Genomic DNA, 17,062 nt, shown 5'->3' on the forward strand with positions numbered 1-17,062 from the left:
TTTTTCCCTCATCTGCAAATAGAAGTTTTAATAGAGTCTCAGCCAAAGGTTATTGCCATGTGGTGGTTTTTAAGTGGGGAGGGAAGACTCTTATGCAGACCTGTTTGGGGGTTTTTGATGTCTTCTTTAAACAGCAGGTTATTTTTTTCTAAATAACATTTTCCTAAACTTTTTCCCAAGGCACTATTTATGCAGATTTAAAAAAAAAAAAAAGCTAGTGACAATGTTCATTAAGCAAAACTGCGTCCCAGTGAAAGCAAAAACCAGGGTATTTTGATACTGTATCTTGAACAGTTTCAAAAGTTTTTTTAAGGACCTTTGCTCTGAACTCCATGGAAGGCTGTTTTTCTGTATGCCTTTCCTCCTTTCCCAGCTGGCTGTGTGTCGGAGCTGATGGCAGCCCACCAAGAGCCCAGGCAGAAGGCGGCTGCTCTAAATGGGATTTAATAATCGGGCAGGAGGAGGTGCATCGGCACGTGGTGGGGACTACACTTCCCGAGAGGCCCTGCTGTGGCCATGCCTCCCTTTGGTGGAAACCCAGGCTTTATCAAGAGCTGGAGGGACCAACCGCCAGCTCTCTCTGGGGACAAGCAGCCATGGGACTGAGGTGCGGGATAAGGACCACCAAGTGCCAGCTGCTGGTGACCAGCCTCTGTGTCATGGTGAGCAGGCAGGTTTGGGGGGATCTCTGCAGAATTGAGGTAACCCTTGCCTTTCCCGTCCCCACGCGGAGAGGGTCGGGTTTTCCCACGTTCTGTTTTTCACGGGCGGAGGGCAAGCAAAGCCAACTGCCCGAGTTATCGTTGCGCCCTGGGTGGTTATCGCTGTCTGCAAACATCGCCCTCGCTCCGCTGATAGACTTCTGGTTTCTCTGGGCTGTCACGCCGCTGCAGTTCTTTCACAACCCGGCAGCTGCCTTGAAGGAGAAAGGAAAAGTTGCTGCCAGCAGAATGGGTGGTTTTCAGCAAAAAGATATTTGCTGCTCTCTCCTTGGAGCAAAAGAGGGAGGATGGACCTGCTGCAGTCACGCTTGTTGCTGAGAGGGTGGTCGGCCGCAGGTGGGATCAGTGAGGATATGAAACCGCAAGGCTTCAATGGAAGTATATGTGAGAGACCTGTGGATCTGCACCACAAAGCGAAAGCAATTCTAGGGATCCTTTTTATCAGCTTTTGAAGCAAATTCAAGGGGAGCTTCTTGACATCTGCTGTTAGAGCTGATGGGAAATGGTGGAAACTGGGGAATGCTTCTCCTGGATTTTTTCGAGTTACATGTGCTTGTTGCCTTTTCACTTCATCAAAACTTGCAAGCTTATTTAGTTCAAAGAGGGTTGGTGGCTTGGAAAGAGTGTAATTAAAGGTAATATCTTATTTTGGGCCACATGTTGAAATTTGGACAAACTATAAATTTCAGATTTCAAGACCATTGGCTGTAGTGGCTATATGTTGTTCTCTCTTCCAAATAACAAACTATATTATTTCGTGGAAATCAAAGGAGGATTGGTACCAAACATGTTCAGAGGAGATGTTAAGGCACAGCCACTGGGGATGGCTAGATTCACGTTATTGCTGTTGGGAGGATTTTAGACTGGTGTTTCTCAGAAATCTGAGCTAACCAGTGTTGCACTTAGCATTTTGCTGGGTGTGGGTTGAGATATGCAGTAATGCACAGCACGAAGGATCAGTAGATGCCACAAGTTAGGTTATTTATAAGGAGAAAATGCTACAGTTTGGATGTATTTAGTCTCTGAAACTAAGTCTCCAGCAAAAGCTAACAGAAAATGGCATACAGTAGGGATTTTGTTGACACCAGACCGTCACATTTGACACAGGGATAGCTCCCTTGTGTTTCCGTATTGTAAACGCACAAAATGATGAAACATTATCTTAGGAGCTAGGAGTGGCCTCACATCTTGTATTTTCCAGGTTCATCACACTAGAGTTGGAACTGTTTTTTAACTGTCCCGCTGTTGGAGCCTCCATCCCAGCTTTGCCACCAGTCATGCTGCTAGGAGCCCTGCCCTGGAGCCAGGTGCCATCAGAAATGTTCCCTTTCCATCACCTGGACTTGCTCTGGGCAACACGGAGAGTAACGTGCTGGTCGTCACCCCATCCCTTAGGCATACCAGGGCTCTCAGGGATGGTACAGAAACACAGAGGGCCTAGCAGCATGTTGCAGAGACAGAAACCAGCACGGGTTACTTAGAGTAATACAAGACTCAGCTCTTTGCACTCTACAACAGGAAATATAGCCAATAGCAGGCAATGGGACTAGAATTCCAAAGAGCAAAGCAGAGAACATCATCCCTGCCCAAAACCACTACTGAAGCCGGCAGCCCTCGTAACTGCACGTGCATACTCTGCAGAGCGGGGTGGGACTGCATGGGTGTGCCGCAAGAGCATCGATCCTCTGGGTTTTCTTCTCATGGTGGGATTTTCATCCACGGACACTGGCCAAGAGACTGCGGGCTGTGCGGTGTCACAGCACTCATGCAAGAGAGAAAAAGAGCTTTAGTATGTTTAAGTGTCTGGGGTTTGTCCTTCTATGTGCATTTTGGGGTACATGCAGCAGTCTTCGAATGATCAGTCTGTCTGCATCTGCGTGGGGCTCAGGAGTATCCAGATATGCCTCAAAGCTTCATGTGCGCTCAGCAGGAGCTGCTGTGTTGTAAATCCCTTTCTAAAAACTTTCTTTTCCAGCTGCTGGGGTTGTCCATTGCCACGCTGAGCACAGTCACCCACTACGGGCTCCATTTCACCCTGATCAGCAACATCTCCCTGGAGAGCAGCTCCTACAGGGTCATCCACCACACAGGTACGTCACGGTCGCATCCCAGTGAGACCTTTGGTGAACCCAGGAGCTGCAAAATCCCCTACAGAAATTGAAGGAAATGCAGAGGTATCACAGGAGGAGGCAGGGACTGGCTTTTGGAGGAGGCATTAGGACTAACACAGTCCCACAGGCACTTTTTTTCTGTATCAGATCCGCACGCCTGGCACCAAAGGGTGCTGTGGGAGCCCAGGGTGTTCAGGTGCTGCTGTGTTTGTTCCTGTCCCTCTAGTCACCACATCCCCATCCTTTCCCTGTGGTGCGGTGAAAGCTCGGGGGGAACTCGGCCACAGACGGACCTAAAAGCGCAGCAGGGCTGTAAGGGCCCTGGGAGTGTGGGGAGAGGCACTGTTAGAAGAGTTGAAGCAAAGCATAGAAAATTGAGGCTGGGGGGAGAAAGGCATGGAATCACCTGGTTTGGGAGGAAATGTGGGGGCTTTTTTCCCCTACACAAGGCAGAAATATAAACTGAGTCTCGGGTACAAGGCTAGAGCAAAGAGATAACAACCCAGATACTAAAATACTCTGCTCGCCTCTGCTGCACTCACATCTGCTGCTTCTCCCAAGCTATACTCTGGACTTAAACATGTTCTTGCCCTCTCTAGATCCTGGTTCTCAATTTCAGTTTAACAAGGCAGGTGTAGAAACTATGTTAGTGCAAAGCTAAGGTACAGCCCTCCTCCTCTCCTACACACACCAGGGGCTATATAGATTGGCACTGAATCCAGCCTTGCAGGCTCTCCCTTCCCAGCCCCCCCTCTAGAGCGATGCTTCTACTCGCTTTGCTTGCAAGCATGAACGCTTTGCACGGTTAGCCCTGAGTGAGGGTTGCAAAGCCCTTCGCAGCGCTGTGGTCCCTGAGCCCTGCCCCGGGGTACCGGCTGTGACCCTGCCTTAGCGAGGAGGAAACCGGAGGGCGAGTGTTGCACCAGATTAGCGTCACACAAAGTGCTGATAGGGGCCGTGGGACAGCTGCTGTGCATCAGCACCCCCCGTTCGGGGGGATCCTTATCTAAGTGCCAAAATAATTGACAGCTTGCGGTCTGTTGGGTGGACTGCCACCCTTTTAGGGTGCTTCACTCTGCTGGAGCTGTGGGAACCGCTTGGAGGTTTACAGCCCCGCCGGATGAGCAAAGCATAGGCAGATGGGGGGTATTGAACAAATTATAAAACATTTTGAGTTCTGCAACCTGGTTCTCTTGGACCAGCTCTCCAAAATGCACTTTTTGGCCCTTCTGTGGGTGAAAGCATCAGACCAGGCCTCTGTTAGCCCTAAAGTCTTGGTGTCTGACCGCAGCTCCCATGTCTGACTTCCTTCCAGCTTTCTACTTTGGGATCTGCCTCAGCATGACCCTGATCCTCGCAGCCCTGCTGAGCTCTGCCGCCACGGTGCGGGAATCACAGTGCCTCACCGCCATGGTACGTATCGGGAGGGCCTGGCTGGGAGGGGCTTTTTGTAACCTTGGGCTGGTACCCTTAAAATGTGGTGCTGGGGGCTGTTTTGCCTTGTGCCCGGGAGCATGCACACCTGGGGGAGGATGCCCGGTTGCTCCACCCTGTGCTGCAAGGGGACATTTTTGTAAAAGGCATGACCCTGCAGATCTCCTCCAGCTGAGGACTGCATCCTTCCGCACCTTGTTTCTTTTGCCAGGGTGCTGTGTGCACTGCTTTCGGAGCGGGGTCAAAGGGAGGTGCTTATCTGCCAAAGCAACTGCAGTGATGACGATTCCCAGCGTATTTTTTCTCACCAAGACAACGCGTGGTTTGCATGGGGAAACGTTAGCAGTGCAATTTTGAGCAAGAATTCAAGTCCCATGTTGTTCCTCTAACTTGTGACAGCAAAGCTACCTCCCCTCCTTCCCACCTCGCTGCAAACATCCACTGCAGTGGTGGTGTGGGGTGTACAAAGCATGGCAGCAGGCATGGGGGCTTTGGGCTGGGCCCTCAGTTTCAGCCTCCAAGGAGAAGGTAGAGGGGTAGTACAGGAGCTGAAATGCCACCTTTCTCCTCTCCATCACCCACAGTGAAGTGCCTGTTTGGGCCCGGACCATGCCAGCATTAGTAAACTGGACTGTGAGCTCTGCTCCATTTAAAAACACAGCCTGCACACAGGGCTTAGTCTGAACGGAGCAGTGTCCAGCCTCGGGCTGGAGGGATGAGCAGAAAAGCACTTCTCACTGCATGTTTGCCCATGCTATGTGAGGGGCAGGAGTTAACAGGTAGGTTGCTGTGCATGAAGCTGTTCACAGCGGTTCACAGCTGTGTTGCTGTCATATGTAAACTAGCTTTAAAGAGATTTATGTGACCGATGTAATTGGGGAAAATGATACCGATGGCAGAAATCAGAAGGTGACACCTTAAAACTTAGTGCAAAGCAGCTACTGAAGTGAATGTTTTCACCTTCTCAATAAGCAGTCTTCCTCTAAGATGCTCAAAGGGGCCCGAGTGACACAGTTCCCCTGAATACTGCTAGCAGAGTATGTATAAATCCCCTCTCTTTTGCTGAAGTATACTTTAAGGTGCGCCTGCAATTACTGCATCTAAAACAACAGATGGGTATGTACAGACTAGTGGAGATTGTCACGGCTGCCTGAAAATATAGCTGAACTTCTGATAATGTTTCTTTGGTTGCCTCACTCTCTGTGCGTTATGGTTTGGGACGTGCCGCTAGGTAAAACAGGCTGTTAAAATTACAGCCATTTCCTGAGGGGATAGTTAAAGAAAAAACATACCCAGCAAACTCCAGAGTTGCTGTCCTGCTCTGAGGGCCACCCGCCGCTGCTCTCCCTTCCCCTTGCTGGGGGGGAGAGGACCGGCAGGTCCTTTCCTCTCGCCACCCATCGACTCGCCCAGCCCGGCTGGTTTGGTGTAACACAGCCAAGCCCTGGCCACCGCAGAAACCTCCGGCTGGCAGAAACCCCAAACCAGCTCTTGACCTTTGCGGCTCCCAGCGTGCCCTGTTCGCTTTGCTTTAGCGATTCACGGTGTGGGGCCTCTGGGGGAGGCGGCCGTCTTCCTTTCGGCTCTCTGATGCTACCACTGCAGCGAAGACAGGGTATCACCCCCTTGCGGGAAGAGGAGGAAGGGTGCGAGGTGCCTTCCCCCGCGGCCGTGGCAACGAGGCCTCCCACTCTGCTCTCAGCGGGAGACAGCGGGGTGCCCCTTGGGTGCCTTTGAGCTCCCTTTCCGCCCTCTCCGGCAGCGGGAGGGGGCCCGCCGGGCGGGCTGCGAGGGCAGAGGGGCACAGCTGGCAGCCCACCGAGGGGCCGCCGCGCCGGCCCGGCCCGGCCCGGCCGCGCCTCCGCCGCTGGAGGGGGCCGCGGGCCCGCCGAGCCCCCGCTCCCCGCTCCCCGCTCCCCGCCGGGCCCGGGCGCTCGGCACCGGGAGGTGCGGGGGGAAAGGCGCTGGGGGAGGGAGCAGCCCCCTCGCCGCACCGGGGGGAAGCTGGGAAGTAGCCCGGAGCCGGTCACCAGCAACCTTCTGCTCTGCCTCTCTTGGTTCGGGCAGCTCACCGGCATCTTCGATCACATCGGGGAGCTTTGCTTGTTCCTATGAATTGCCGCTCCTCCCCGCTCTACCTGTCAGGATCTTACAGCAAGGGCCAGCCCCCTGCTTGTGTTCTCACCGGTTCCTACCCCCTCCCGAGGCTCCTATTGAATCTCTGATCTGCAAGCAAGAAATGCAGGCAGGGAGAGGCAGCCCCCGACGGCTGCGGGGAGAAGTCACAGAGCCATAGAATAATTGGGGTTGGAAGGGACCGCCAAAGATCGTCTAGTCCAACCCACAACATGTCATCGCAGGCAGGAGTGGGGTTCAGCCCTGTGGGGCTCTGAAACTTGGTGTCCGTGTCACGTCCTGATCCCCGCTGGGCTGTAGCTCGCAGAAGTGTTCAGCCCCCCCCCCCCCCCGGCTTGTAGCTTTTTTCTACTTGTTAATAGAGAGGATTTTTCACTTTCCCCCACTATTGATTTTAAAGGACTTTTCCTCTCCTGCAAAACGTGTGTCTTGTTTAGAAGACCATTTAATTCACTCTTTAATCAAACAGGGAAGACACCAGAGTATTGGTGCCTGACATCTGTGGCTGTATAGGCAACCAAGCCATGCTCGGAGAGCTGTCTGCATCAATGTGGCTAATCCACCGCAATGCCGCCTGGTAAACCAGCTACCCTGGGGAAATGCTAGCCAGGATGCAGACAGGCTTAGAGGAGCATTGCCCTGGTCACTGACCTCTTGGGTGGATCCCATCTCCTTCTCGTGCCTCAGTTTCCCTACTGGCTTTTTTTTTTTTTTTTTTTGGTCTATTTAAATTATAAATGCTCACCCTGCCTGGTTATCTGGAGCTTTGTGTGTATACAGAGGAGGGGTCTCAGTCTTTGCAGGCCTTACTGGTGCTGTCCTAATTACAATAATGGGTGTACAGTGGTTAGAAACCAGAACAGGTCAAATTGCTTAAAGCACATGTATCTCAGGAGCTCATCTTGTAGCTGCATTAGCAGCATCACCAGACCGGACAGATGCTACCGTGCATCCAATGATGCTTGCGAGGAAGCTGGTTTCTAGAGAGTAACTCAGAACTTAAGGATAAAAAGTTATGTTCTAAAATCCTAGACTATTATCCCCAAAGCTCCTCTTAAACAGGGAGAGTAGTGACAGGTTTATTGACTGTCCTCCAGTTCTGGCAAACCTTGCTTTTTGGTGATCCGTGGTCCGTCATGCAGTCAATCCTGAATGTAAACATCCTGCAGTTCTCACAGCCCCTGAAGGGCACGTCGCTATTGAAGGGGAGGAGAAGGAAGGAAAACTGCAGTTTTGCTTGTACTGCTTTTACAAAGGAAAGACTCTGGCTCCAGTGGGGTTTAAGGCACCGTGTGCTGTTATCTGGTCAGACAGAGAGAGGGGACAGAAAAAAAAGCAGGGAGCAACATGCCAACCAGAATATCCCAGCTGAAATTCTTACACCTGAACTTTCCAGCCTAAAAAACACTTGTGTAGAGCAAAATTTGTGTTCAGGATGGAGCAGCTGTTCCAAGCACCCGTTCCAAACAATTTCTGTGGTAAAAAAGCCTTAGTGAATGCCTGATATAACCCAGTTTTTCACCGAGAGTGATGTGCCAGTAGGGCCAGCACGCAGCACAGGCTGTTTGCTTTACTGTTCCCAGGTGGATCATTGTAGGCAAGTGTGCAGAGGGTCCTTGATAACACCGCAGCGTACTTCAGCATCTCGCTTTCGCAATGAATCTGTCTCCCATGCTCTCCTTCGTGGTGCAGCACTCCTGAGCGAGGCATCCCTGCGCTGGTGCTCCTTGGGGAGCAGGCACGGGCAAAGCCGATGTGCTCAGCTGGAGCCGAGGACGGATTCCTCCTTCGGACTGAGATCACTGGCTCATGTTTGCTATGTGGAAAGGCAAAGACATTGTGTGCTTTTAGATGAACTGGGTCAGGGAGAGAGGAATGCAACCTGACAGATGCATTGTGATTTCTCTGTGAATCACACAAGTATAACTGTCATAAAAGCTGAACTGCATCCTTAGAGCAACTTACTTAGAAATTAAGTAATTTCAGTCTTTGAACAGGAGGGGGGGAAACTGCTTAAAGATGATGGGTAAAATCCTTTCTTCAGTGAAGTTAACAGCAAAAAAACCCCAAACCCCAAACACCAAACCTTCCCCTCAGTTTGAAATTCAGTAAATTCAGTCTGTGATAGGTTTTTTGGTTGGGTTTTAAAATTTTTTTTTTTTTTTAAACTGAGTAGGTTAGTTACCAGGTTTATCTTTTTATACCAACACCTCTAAGTTGCTTTATGAAGCATGATATAATGATGCCTGTAGAATCATTTATATAAAATTTGAAATCACAGTGTCAACAAGACTTAAGAGGAGCGACTGAGGGAACTGGAGTGGTTTAGTCCAGAGAAAAGGAGGCTGAGGGTAGACCTTATCGCTCTCTACAACTGCCTGAAAGGAGGTTGCAGCGAGCTGGGGGTCGGTCTCTTCTCCCAAGTAACAAGCGATAGGACAAGAGGAAACAGCCTCAAGTTGCACCAGGGGAGGTTTAGATTGGATATTAGGAAAAATTTCTTTACGGAAAGGGTTATCAAGCACTGCAACAGGCTGCCCACGGAAGCGGTTGAGTCACCATCCCTGGGGGTATTTAAAAGACATGTAGACGTGGTGCTTAGGGACATGGTTTAGTGGTGGACTTGACAGTGTTAGGTTTACGGTTGGACTCGATGATCTTAAGGGTCTTTTCCAACCCAAATGATTCTATGATTCTATGAAATTAGCTGCCCCCTTCCCCGCCGCAGGCTGTGAGGTCTGGCAGGGAGCTGGCCCTTGCACTGGCCACAGCAGCACCAAAAAGCAGCTGGAGCCAAGCAGGGGACAGGTCGGTTCCTTCCCTGGGAGCACAGGGGTTTGGCAGAGCTACTGAACCCAGTCCGAGCTAAAGGATCCCTCCCTCGTCCGAAGCAGACCCCCTTAACTGAAGGGGAAGCATCAGAATGGTGAATTAAAATATACACCAGCCAACAGACACTGTTTCTGCAGATTCTGCCAAGTCTCTTGAAGACAAATTGTTCCTTGCAGCAAGGATGGAAACAAGGTCATTCATAAAAGAGTAATTGATGTCTGGCCGGTGACAGCCCTCCGCAGGGCTGATGTGGCTGCCTCCTGCAAAGGAAGCAGGCAGCAGCCGGCAGCCAGCTCCGAGGAGCTCCATGGGTCTGGGAGATGGTGAACCAGCCTCGACCCTTCCACATTTTGTATGCAAACTGTGCGTTGCCTTTTTCTTTTTTCTTCCAAATGTCTTCTAATGTAATTAGAAAGTTGCTCTTCCAAAAACCTTTTGGCTGGGAAGGGAAAAAGCAGCCTATAATTCATTTATAAGATGTTCTCGGAGCCATGTAATTGCTCTGCACCGGCTGGATGGAGGGGGAGCTTCCCAAGGGGCTGCGTCTCGGTATTCCCAGAGAAGCTAGACAGAAATAAAGGGAGAGCTGATGCTGGAGGTGAAGGACTGAGAGGTGGGGTGGAGCCAAGGAAGGGAAGATGAGAAGGAGGATTTTAATCTGCTGGGGTATCTGGCCCCAGAGAGATGTTGTAAGTGCTGGAGCTGGTGGGGGAAGGAAGGTAGAGCGTGGGGGGGGAAATCTGGGTGGTGCCGCTGGTACGCTGTTGTTCTCACTCTCCAGGTTCATGGTGAGTCCTCTCAATTAAACCCTTACTGGAACGATGCGTGGAAGAGCGTTCACATTGTTATCAGTGCTGGTTTTGTCATCTGCCATAATTTTCTCTTTTCTTCTTGTCTTTGAGCTTGATTTTGGTGAAAACGTTGACTTTGTTATGCTGTTTGTTTGGAGGGGGAAGTTGTTGGAGAAGGTACAAAATGCAGGGTCTGGTCCTAGTGAGGAGCAACCCGAAATGTCCGTGTAACCTCACCTCCTCCCCCTGCCAATTTATTCCATACCTGCAGGGGTTGGACTCCCCACCCCGGCTGGGTTCAGGCTTGGTTGTGCTGTGCTTTGGTCCATGGCATCGCACCCTGCGTGCTCTTGCTCTTCCCCATCTTCGCTACTTGTATCCCCCTTGTCATGTCAGCATTTGATCGGACTTTCCTTTCATCTCCTTTAGGGTCTTCTGTTATCCCATTTCAGCTCCTGGCAAGGCAGCGAGTGATCTCACCACCTATATGGCCAGGCAGCTGCCAAAAAAATAAAAGAAAAGGAGAGACTAGACATATATAATTCAAGGGTTTTCGTAAGAGCCATACCAGGGTTTTCCCCAGTGTCTGATGCAGAGCCTGAAACAAGGCAGCCCTGAAAAAGTGGTGAAATGCCAATGGCAGTCTTGTTCCCAGAGCAAAGCCCCTGGGCAGGGCATCATCCTGCCGTGAGCAGAGAAACACAACAGGCAGCAGATGGACAAGAACCAGCAAAAGGCAGTTTATTAGCATGTTCACATTCATTTCCGGGATTTGAAGTAATACATTTTCCTTTCTTGCTGCATATGGAGGAGTTTGGAGCTTTTTTTTTTTCTTTTAAACCATACTTTTTAAGCAAAATTTTTTGGTGAAGCAGAATTGGTAGCAGCAATGCTCTTCTTCCTCTCCTTACACTTGAATTTGGTAAACTTTCATGAAAGTTTTAATCTTTTTAAAGTGATTTCAGCTAGATCATACTACTAAAACACTCACAGAAAAAAATTAGAAACCAAAATAAACTGCAGTCCATTGGGTAATTTTCCCCTGCTACGTAACTTCACATTGGAAGAGGGACAGTTTCACGGAAAAACTTGTAAGTGCAATGATTTTCCACTGGTGCTTATTCATCATCTTTTGCCATTCCAAGCCTAAGCTGTGGATTCATATTTGATGAGCCTGTTTGGCCTTCGAATGCTTTACAGGCACTTTTTTTCTTCCTTTTTAAAAATTTTTTTTTTAATGTGAACAAGATCCTTTGGTCCAGCTGTCACAACAGGCAAGGGCTGTTTATATCAGGGGGTTTTTTTGGACCAGATTTGTTCAAACAAAGAGACAACGCATGTAACTTCCAGCTCTGCAAGCCTAGGGAAGAAGACAAAAGTCAAGCTGCCTCCTGCGTCGTTGCCATTATTGTTTAGACACTTCAGGGTCAGTTGCTGGCCTTGATTATATTTCTGTTGTCCTTTTGTCTAACTAGGATGGTGCTGATTTAAGGAAGGCAGCTTGGCCGTACAGCTGCCGCCTTGCTAACAGAGTAAAGTCCAGCTCCTTTTCCAGAGCAGGTTGCTCTCCATCCTGGTTACTTGCTTCTTTATGGACTGTGTGGGTTTTCCCCTCTTTGAAACTGATAGCCAAGTTTTAAATGCAGGGGATTGAATCCCATTAGTAAGGAGATGCTATTCTGGGGCACAGTCCTGCTACAGAAGAGGAGCATACTGTAAATACAACGTTTTTCTCTCCTTTCCGCCCCCAAGGGGAATTTGGGCAGAATAGGTTAACTGCTCCACAGGAAGCCTGGTGCTTTTTTGGTCAACCTCTTCAAATGGCCACAGTGTAATTAGAGGGCTCCTGACAGAGAATCACATTATTATCCACCTAATTTCTTTTAAGTATGTTAAGCATTGTGAGGGATATTAAAAGAAGGTGATGTTTAGCTCTAACTTCAACTAAACTTGCTCAAACGAGCGTATTAAATACGTCCCGATGGTGTTTTCAAATGGATATTTTTCTCCCCATGCTGTAACTGATGGTATTTTTCCTCTTTATCCTCAGGGATTTTTCTGTTTTGCTCTGGCTTTCTGCGGATTGATCCCAGCTGCCTGCTGGAGATACATGCACAGCACAGAGGTAAGCGTTGGCTGCTAGGAAATACCACCAGCATCTCGTCAGAGAGAGATTTTTTTTGTAGCAACTATTTCTCCCATAAAAGGGACATCTGGTGGTAATTAAGCCATCCATGCTGAGGTCTATCAGATGCATGCCCTGTCACATCCGTCCTTTGCAAGAACAGGGCTGCCTTCATTAGCTGCCTCTCCAGTGGGGTCATCTGAAGGGAGAAGCCATGGAAACCCGCACGCAGGGCAAATGCTTTGTCCAGAAGGGAAAACAAAATGCAAGACTCGTTTTAAATAGCTCTGGGATTTTTTTGCAGGGGGTGTTTTGGTTTGGTTTGGTTTAAATGAGATGCTCGACTTTTCAAAAGTCATTTCCAGCCAGCTCTAATTCCTGCTAATGTCAATCGGGACCCTCTGTTCAAAGGCAGTGGCAGGTTGTGACTGTTCAGGTTGTCTCTGGCAATGGCCGGAGAAGCACCGAGGAGATGTATTTATTAACCAGCAGCAGTGGTACAATAAAAACACTAGTGTGAAAAATGACGGTTTGGGTCACTGTCACATTGGACCAGAAAGAGAAGATTGTATGAGGTCGAATTTGCAAGAAAGTTGGGTTTTGAATTGTTAACCCAGAGCTTGCTGGTGCTGTGGTAGATGGATGCAAGGTGCTGGGGAAGTCGAGTCGAGGCATGCAGAGTTGCTAAAGGGCAGCCCTGCACATCGCACTGGGTACCCTTACCCTGGGGCTGGGATGCCCCTGGGGCCAGGGTAGCAGTTCTGTTGGGGAAATCGGAAATGGATTTTAATATTTAGCAGCCTAAAGAAGTTTATACTTTTTTAACCCTTTCCTAATCTGGTATAATTTGGTTTTTGTATATTTATTCCTCTTCCCATTTGGAGAAATTTGTTGCTGCTTGGTCTTAATTCCCCTTCCTGCGTCCCTGCACTCAAAAAAAAAAAAAAAAAAGAGACTTAGGAGTACAAAGAAATCATGACTTCTTTTTTTGAAAGCAGAACACTGATATTTTAGGCAAGTATCCAAATTATCTAACAGTAATTCGGGTAAGTGTTTGGGACTTTGGTAGACGTTTCATGCAGTGGGTCGGTCCCCGTCTCTGTTTTGCTCCTCCCCAGCCCCAGGCACATGCCACAACCTGCAGTGTTCTGACCAGCAATGAGGATATGAGTGATGTGAAACATCATCCCAGTGGATTAGGGTCACCTTGATTCTGCCAGCTCATCTCTTTAGGGTCTACAGATGTTGTGGGGGATTGAAGACCAGTGTGTCGGAAAGCTGGCTGTGAGATTTCACTCTGTGCTGGAGGAGCACAACTCCATCAAAACCCCAGAGACTCAATCCATGCTAGGACTGTGGCAATTGCATGTCTTGGGGATGAGAAGCCCTGTCCCGTAATGGTCAGTGTCCTGTGCAAAAATTAAAATCCAGTCCTTCTGGAAGCAGAAGTCTAAAGGGCAAAGTCAAGGTTAAGGTGAGGGGTAAGGTCCTGCTTCTCTAGAAAATTTGTCCAGAGCTGCCCAGTGGCCACAGTAGTTGAAAATCCTTTGAACTACAGAGATGGCTACGCTGGATCAGACCAAAGGGACAGGCACACCCACTGTTGGCCAAGGTAGGAGCATAAAAACTCAGCGAGCACAAGGCAATGCTTTTTCAGATGCCAACAGCTTGTGGCTCAGGTGCCTGCTGGTGGCACTGGCTGGTGCCTTTGCCTTTAATGCTCTCAGTGGATTTTTCCTCTGTGAATTTGTCCAGCTGCTTTGGAAACGTTAGGGTGAGTGCTGATGGCACAGCAGCATCTTTTATCTCCACACTTACCTGGCTGAAGCGGATTCAATCAGAGCTGAGACATCCCTGAAAAAGAGTCTTTTCACAGCCTTTTCCTTGGTTTCAGGCAAAACTATTGAAATTTATTATATTCACACTAACAATTTAATATGGAAATAATTTTGTTTTCATGGCCAGCAGAGAAGGGAGGCCTTGAGCACACTTTCCTCCTTCTTCTGCAGAAGTTTGTAATAAGAGATTGAAACAAAAGCTGTGTTAGTAATGGAGAAATGGCACCAGAAAGTGTATCTGGTTGGTCTTGTGAAGTTGTGTTATCCAAATAGACTCATTAGTTATACTTTTTAATCCACAAACATGGAGTAGGGTGTAAAAAGGCTGCAAGAAAAAGTTGTATATTGGGTTAATACAGGGATGTGCCATTCAAAAAAATACTTTGCTGAAAATACTTAAAGGAGATTACTTTGTCTGTATATCTCTTCATCACTACATCTGTTTTTACTTCAAATTATTTTTCTGTTTTTTTGCTTTGAGTGCCCTGCCCATAAATGCACCCATGTGTTATGGTTAGCTTTAGTAGTTGGTTGGCTTTCTTTAAGCAAAACAGCTTCCACTGGGCAAAATGAGGTTTTTTTGTAAAATGTTTACTTTCTGGGTAAAGAAAACCAGCAGTGTTTCTGACAACAGAAAAATTTAAAAAAAAATTAGAGATCGTCTTGGGTTTCTCTGCTTCCTAAAATGCAAAGAGAAACAGAGAATATAAATGAGGAAAGATTTAATTAAGAGTGTCACTTACAAAACAGATGGAAATTCGGTTTCGCTTGAAAGGTAACCTCTCTCACCAGTAAGAGAAATGCAGATGTGAGAGAGAAATGCAGATGTGAGAGAGAATTGCAGATGTCACTGCCCCTCCAGGACAGAAAGGCAGGTAATGCAGTGGTACAGAAAACGGAATGGAGCAAGAGGAAGACTCCTGGGCTTTCATTATGGAGCCATTTGTCTGTCTGACTTCCTCAAAGTAAAGAGCAAAATTAAAGCTGGTGTACCCCCTAGCCTACTGCATGTCCATACTGTCAGAAATAGTTACTTGTGGAAATACAGGGGGGAAAAATCAAACTCAGCCAAACTGATGGGTGTCTTGTAAGCCTGATGGGATGTACATAGCTATCAAGAAAGGAAGAGAATTTGGGGATGTAAAACTGCATATGGATGAATATGCCCATTACACGTGCCTGAATCAGTGCCTCTGAGAGCACTGAGGGGCTACTACCCCCGATCCTGGCTAAAACAAAAATTTGCATTTTTCCCATGCAAAATACGTTGACTTTCCAGTGAAAAGCCAGACAGAAAATCGACCTGTTCAGTTTGGAAATGCCAGCTGAGAGCTGGCGTTGGTAGAGCCTGTCCTCTCCCTCCCCACAGGTGAGGTGCCAAATGAAGGCAGCACTGAAAGCGGAGCCCTCCCTTCCCTCTGCAAGCCAGGAGATGGGACATCCCTCCTGCTCCAAACCACAGCAGATGCTCTCGGTGGTTTACTCCTCTTGATCACAAAAAAAAAAAAAAAAAAAAAATCTGGATTTCCTTCATAAAGCAGACCCCTCTTACAGAAAATGATCTGAAACAGAGAAGCCCAATATTCAGTTGAAAAACTGTTTTGATGGTTATTTTCAAGAGGCAGTGGATAGAGAAATGTCATTTGAACATGATGAAAGCAAGATGCCCTTTTTGCCTTTGTGACTCTTTCAGAGCCCTGTTTACAGTACTTCTTACAGAGAAGCTATGCAGGACAGGAAAAAAGAAGAGTTATTTGTAAATATTTGATATTTTCACACCTGAGCACTGTAAACAAAATGTGAATCATCTCATTTCCCATTCTTTTCTGCTTTTGTGACCTTCTGTAGCTCCTGAACGAATTCTTTCAGACAGATGCCACGTTTTAATTTCAAGTTACCTGCATTCCAGATAGACTCGGTGTCACCATAGTCTTTATTCTTAAAATAATGTATACCAGACATGCAAAATCATGAATCTGAGATTTATTGTGCTTTGTCCTAAAAGGTTGATCCTTCTGTTCAGCATCATAATTATTCCTGCTCTATTGACCCACCCACGTGGCCAGTGAATGGGTTCTGTGAGGTCCAGGCCTCCCCCATACTGTCTTCTCAGGCTGCTTTGCATCCCTCTGTCTGCGTTAAAGTACTTTTAATGAGGAACTAATAACCTACCCATTCCCAAAGTATGTTTTCCGGTAGGTTCTGCAAAGAAAATGGTGGACAAAATGGGGAAGAACAAGTAAGTCAGAGTAACATCGTAGATCCTCTACCTCTCTTGCCAGCATGCAGCCTTTCTGTGAGCACCTAGCCCCTGTTTACAAAGAAACACTTTGCCTCTTAGCCAATGGCACCAACAGAAAAGTTGCTGCCGTCACTTGGAGAGGTGTCAGAACTTCTCTGGGCAGGTCGGCTGCTCAGAGGAAAATCTGAAATGAAAATATTTGTAATCTGAAGGTTGTTGAAGGATCTTTTCTCCTGCTAGCTGTAGTGCTGAGCTGTTCACGTTTCAGTATTTTCTAGCTTGGCTTGTTCCTGAGCCCCATCCTCACCTGCTGCACCCAGCACTCCTCCTTCACCCCCGTCCCATCACGCTCTCAAGCCCACAGCTCCAGAAACACCCCAGCCTGGCGTCCAAGCCCCTGTGAAACTCTGGTGTGCTTTTCTGTCTGGCCCAAATCACTTAAGAGAGTCAATCCCTTTCCACACCTGACCTAGTGCAGACAAGGGTCCCCACAAGGGTGAGGAGCACGTTTGGTTGCCCTCCCTATGGGCCATCTGGCCAAAAGGTGGTCTTGGTGGGAGATGTGGTCTTGGTAGGAAAGTGTCACAAACCCGTCTGAGGAACAACAGCGGTGGTGCAATCAAAGCAAATGAGAGACCAACATACAAGGGAGGGCAGGGAGGATGACCTCTATGCGAGCACCTTTGATGGAGCAGCTGTGGTAACCGTGGAAATTATGAGGTTTTCGGGTGGTTTTCAGCCACATGAGGAAGTCTTGGTTCCTGAAGCCAAAGAGCTGAGTCTTGTTTTCCAAAGTTATTTTTATGGCAGCTCCTTTCCCACAAACCGCTG

General features: G+C 48.2%; 1 protein-coding gene across 2 annotated transcripts in view; it reads left to right on the forward strand.

The window, feature by feature from the left end:
- The first annotated feature begins 317 nt into the window (after positions 1 to 317).
- TSPAN32 (tetraspanin 32) overlaps positions 318 to 17,062 on the forward strand; it is a 33,355-nt gene continuing 16,610 nt past the window's right edge. The window contains exons 1-5 of one of the 2 annotated variants that reach the window (XM_052811845.1): positions 588 to 662; positions 1,924 to 2,511; positions 2,698 to 2,812; positions 4,149 to 4,246; positions 12,077 to 12,151. In XM_052811845.1, coding sequence (XP_052667805.1) covers positions 2,263 to 2,511; positions 2,698 to 2,812; positions 4,149 to 4,246; positions 12,077 to 12,151 — 537 coding nt within the window. In that variant the 5' untranslated portion in view covers positions 588 to 662; positions 1,924 to 2,262. Of the gene's footprint in view, positions 663 to 1,923; positions 2,512 to 2,697; positions 2,813 to 4,148; positions 4,247 to 12,076; positions 12,152 to 17,062 lie in introns of both variants that reach the window. The other variant, XM_052811844.1, reaches the window with a different exon arrangement.

The sequence above is a fragment of the Harpia harpyja genome, chromosome 16, assembly GCF_026419915.1.
Source record: "Harpia harpyja isolate bHarHar1 chromosome 16, bHarHar1 primary haplotype, whole genome shotgun sequence".
In the NCBI taxonomy this organism is placed as follows: Eukaryota; Metazoa; Chordata; class Aves; order Accipitriformes; family Accipitridae; genus Harpia; species Harpia harpyja.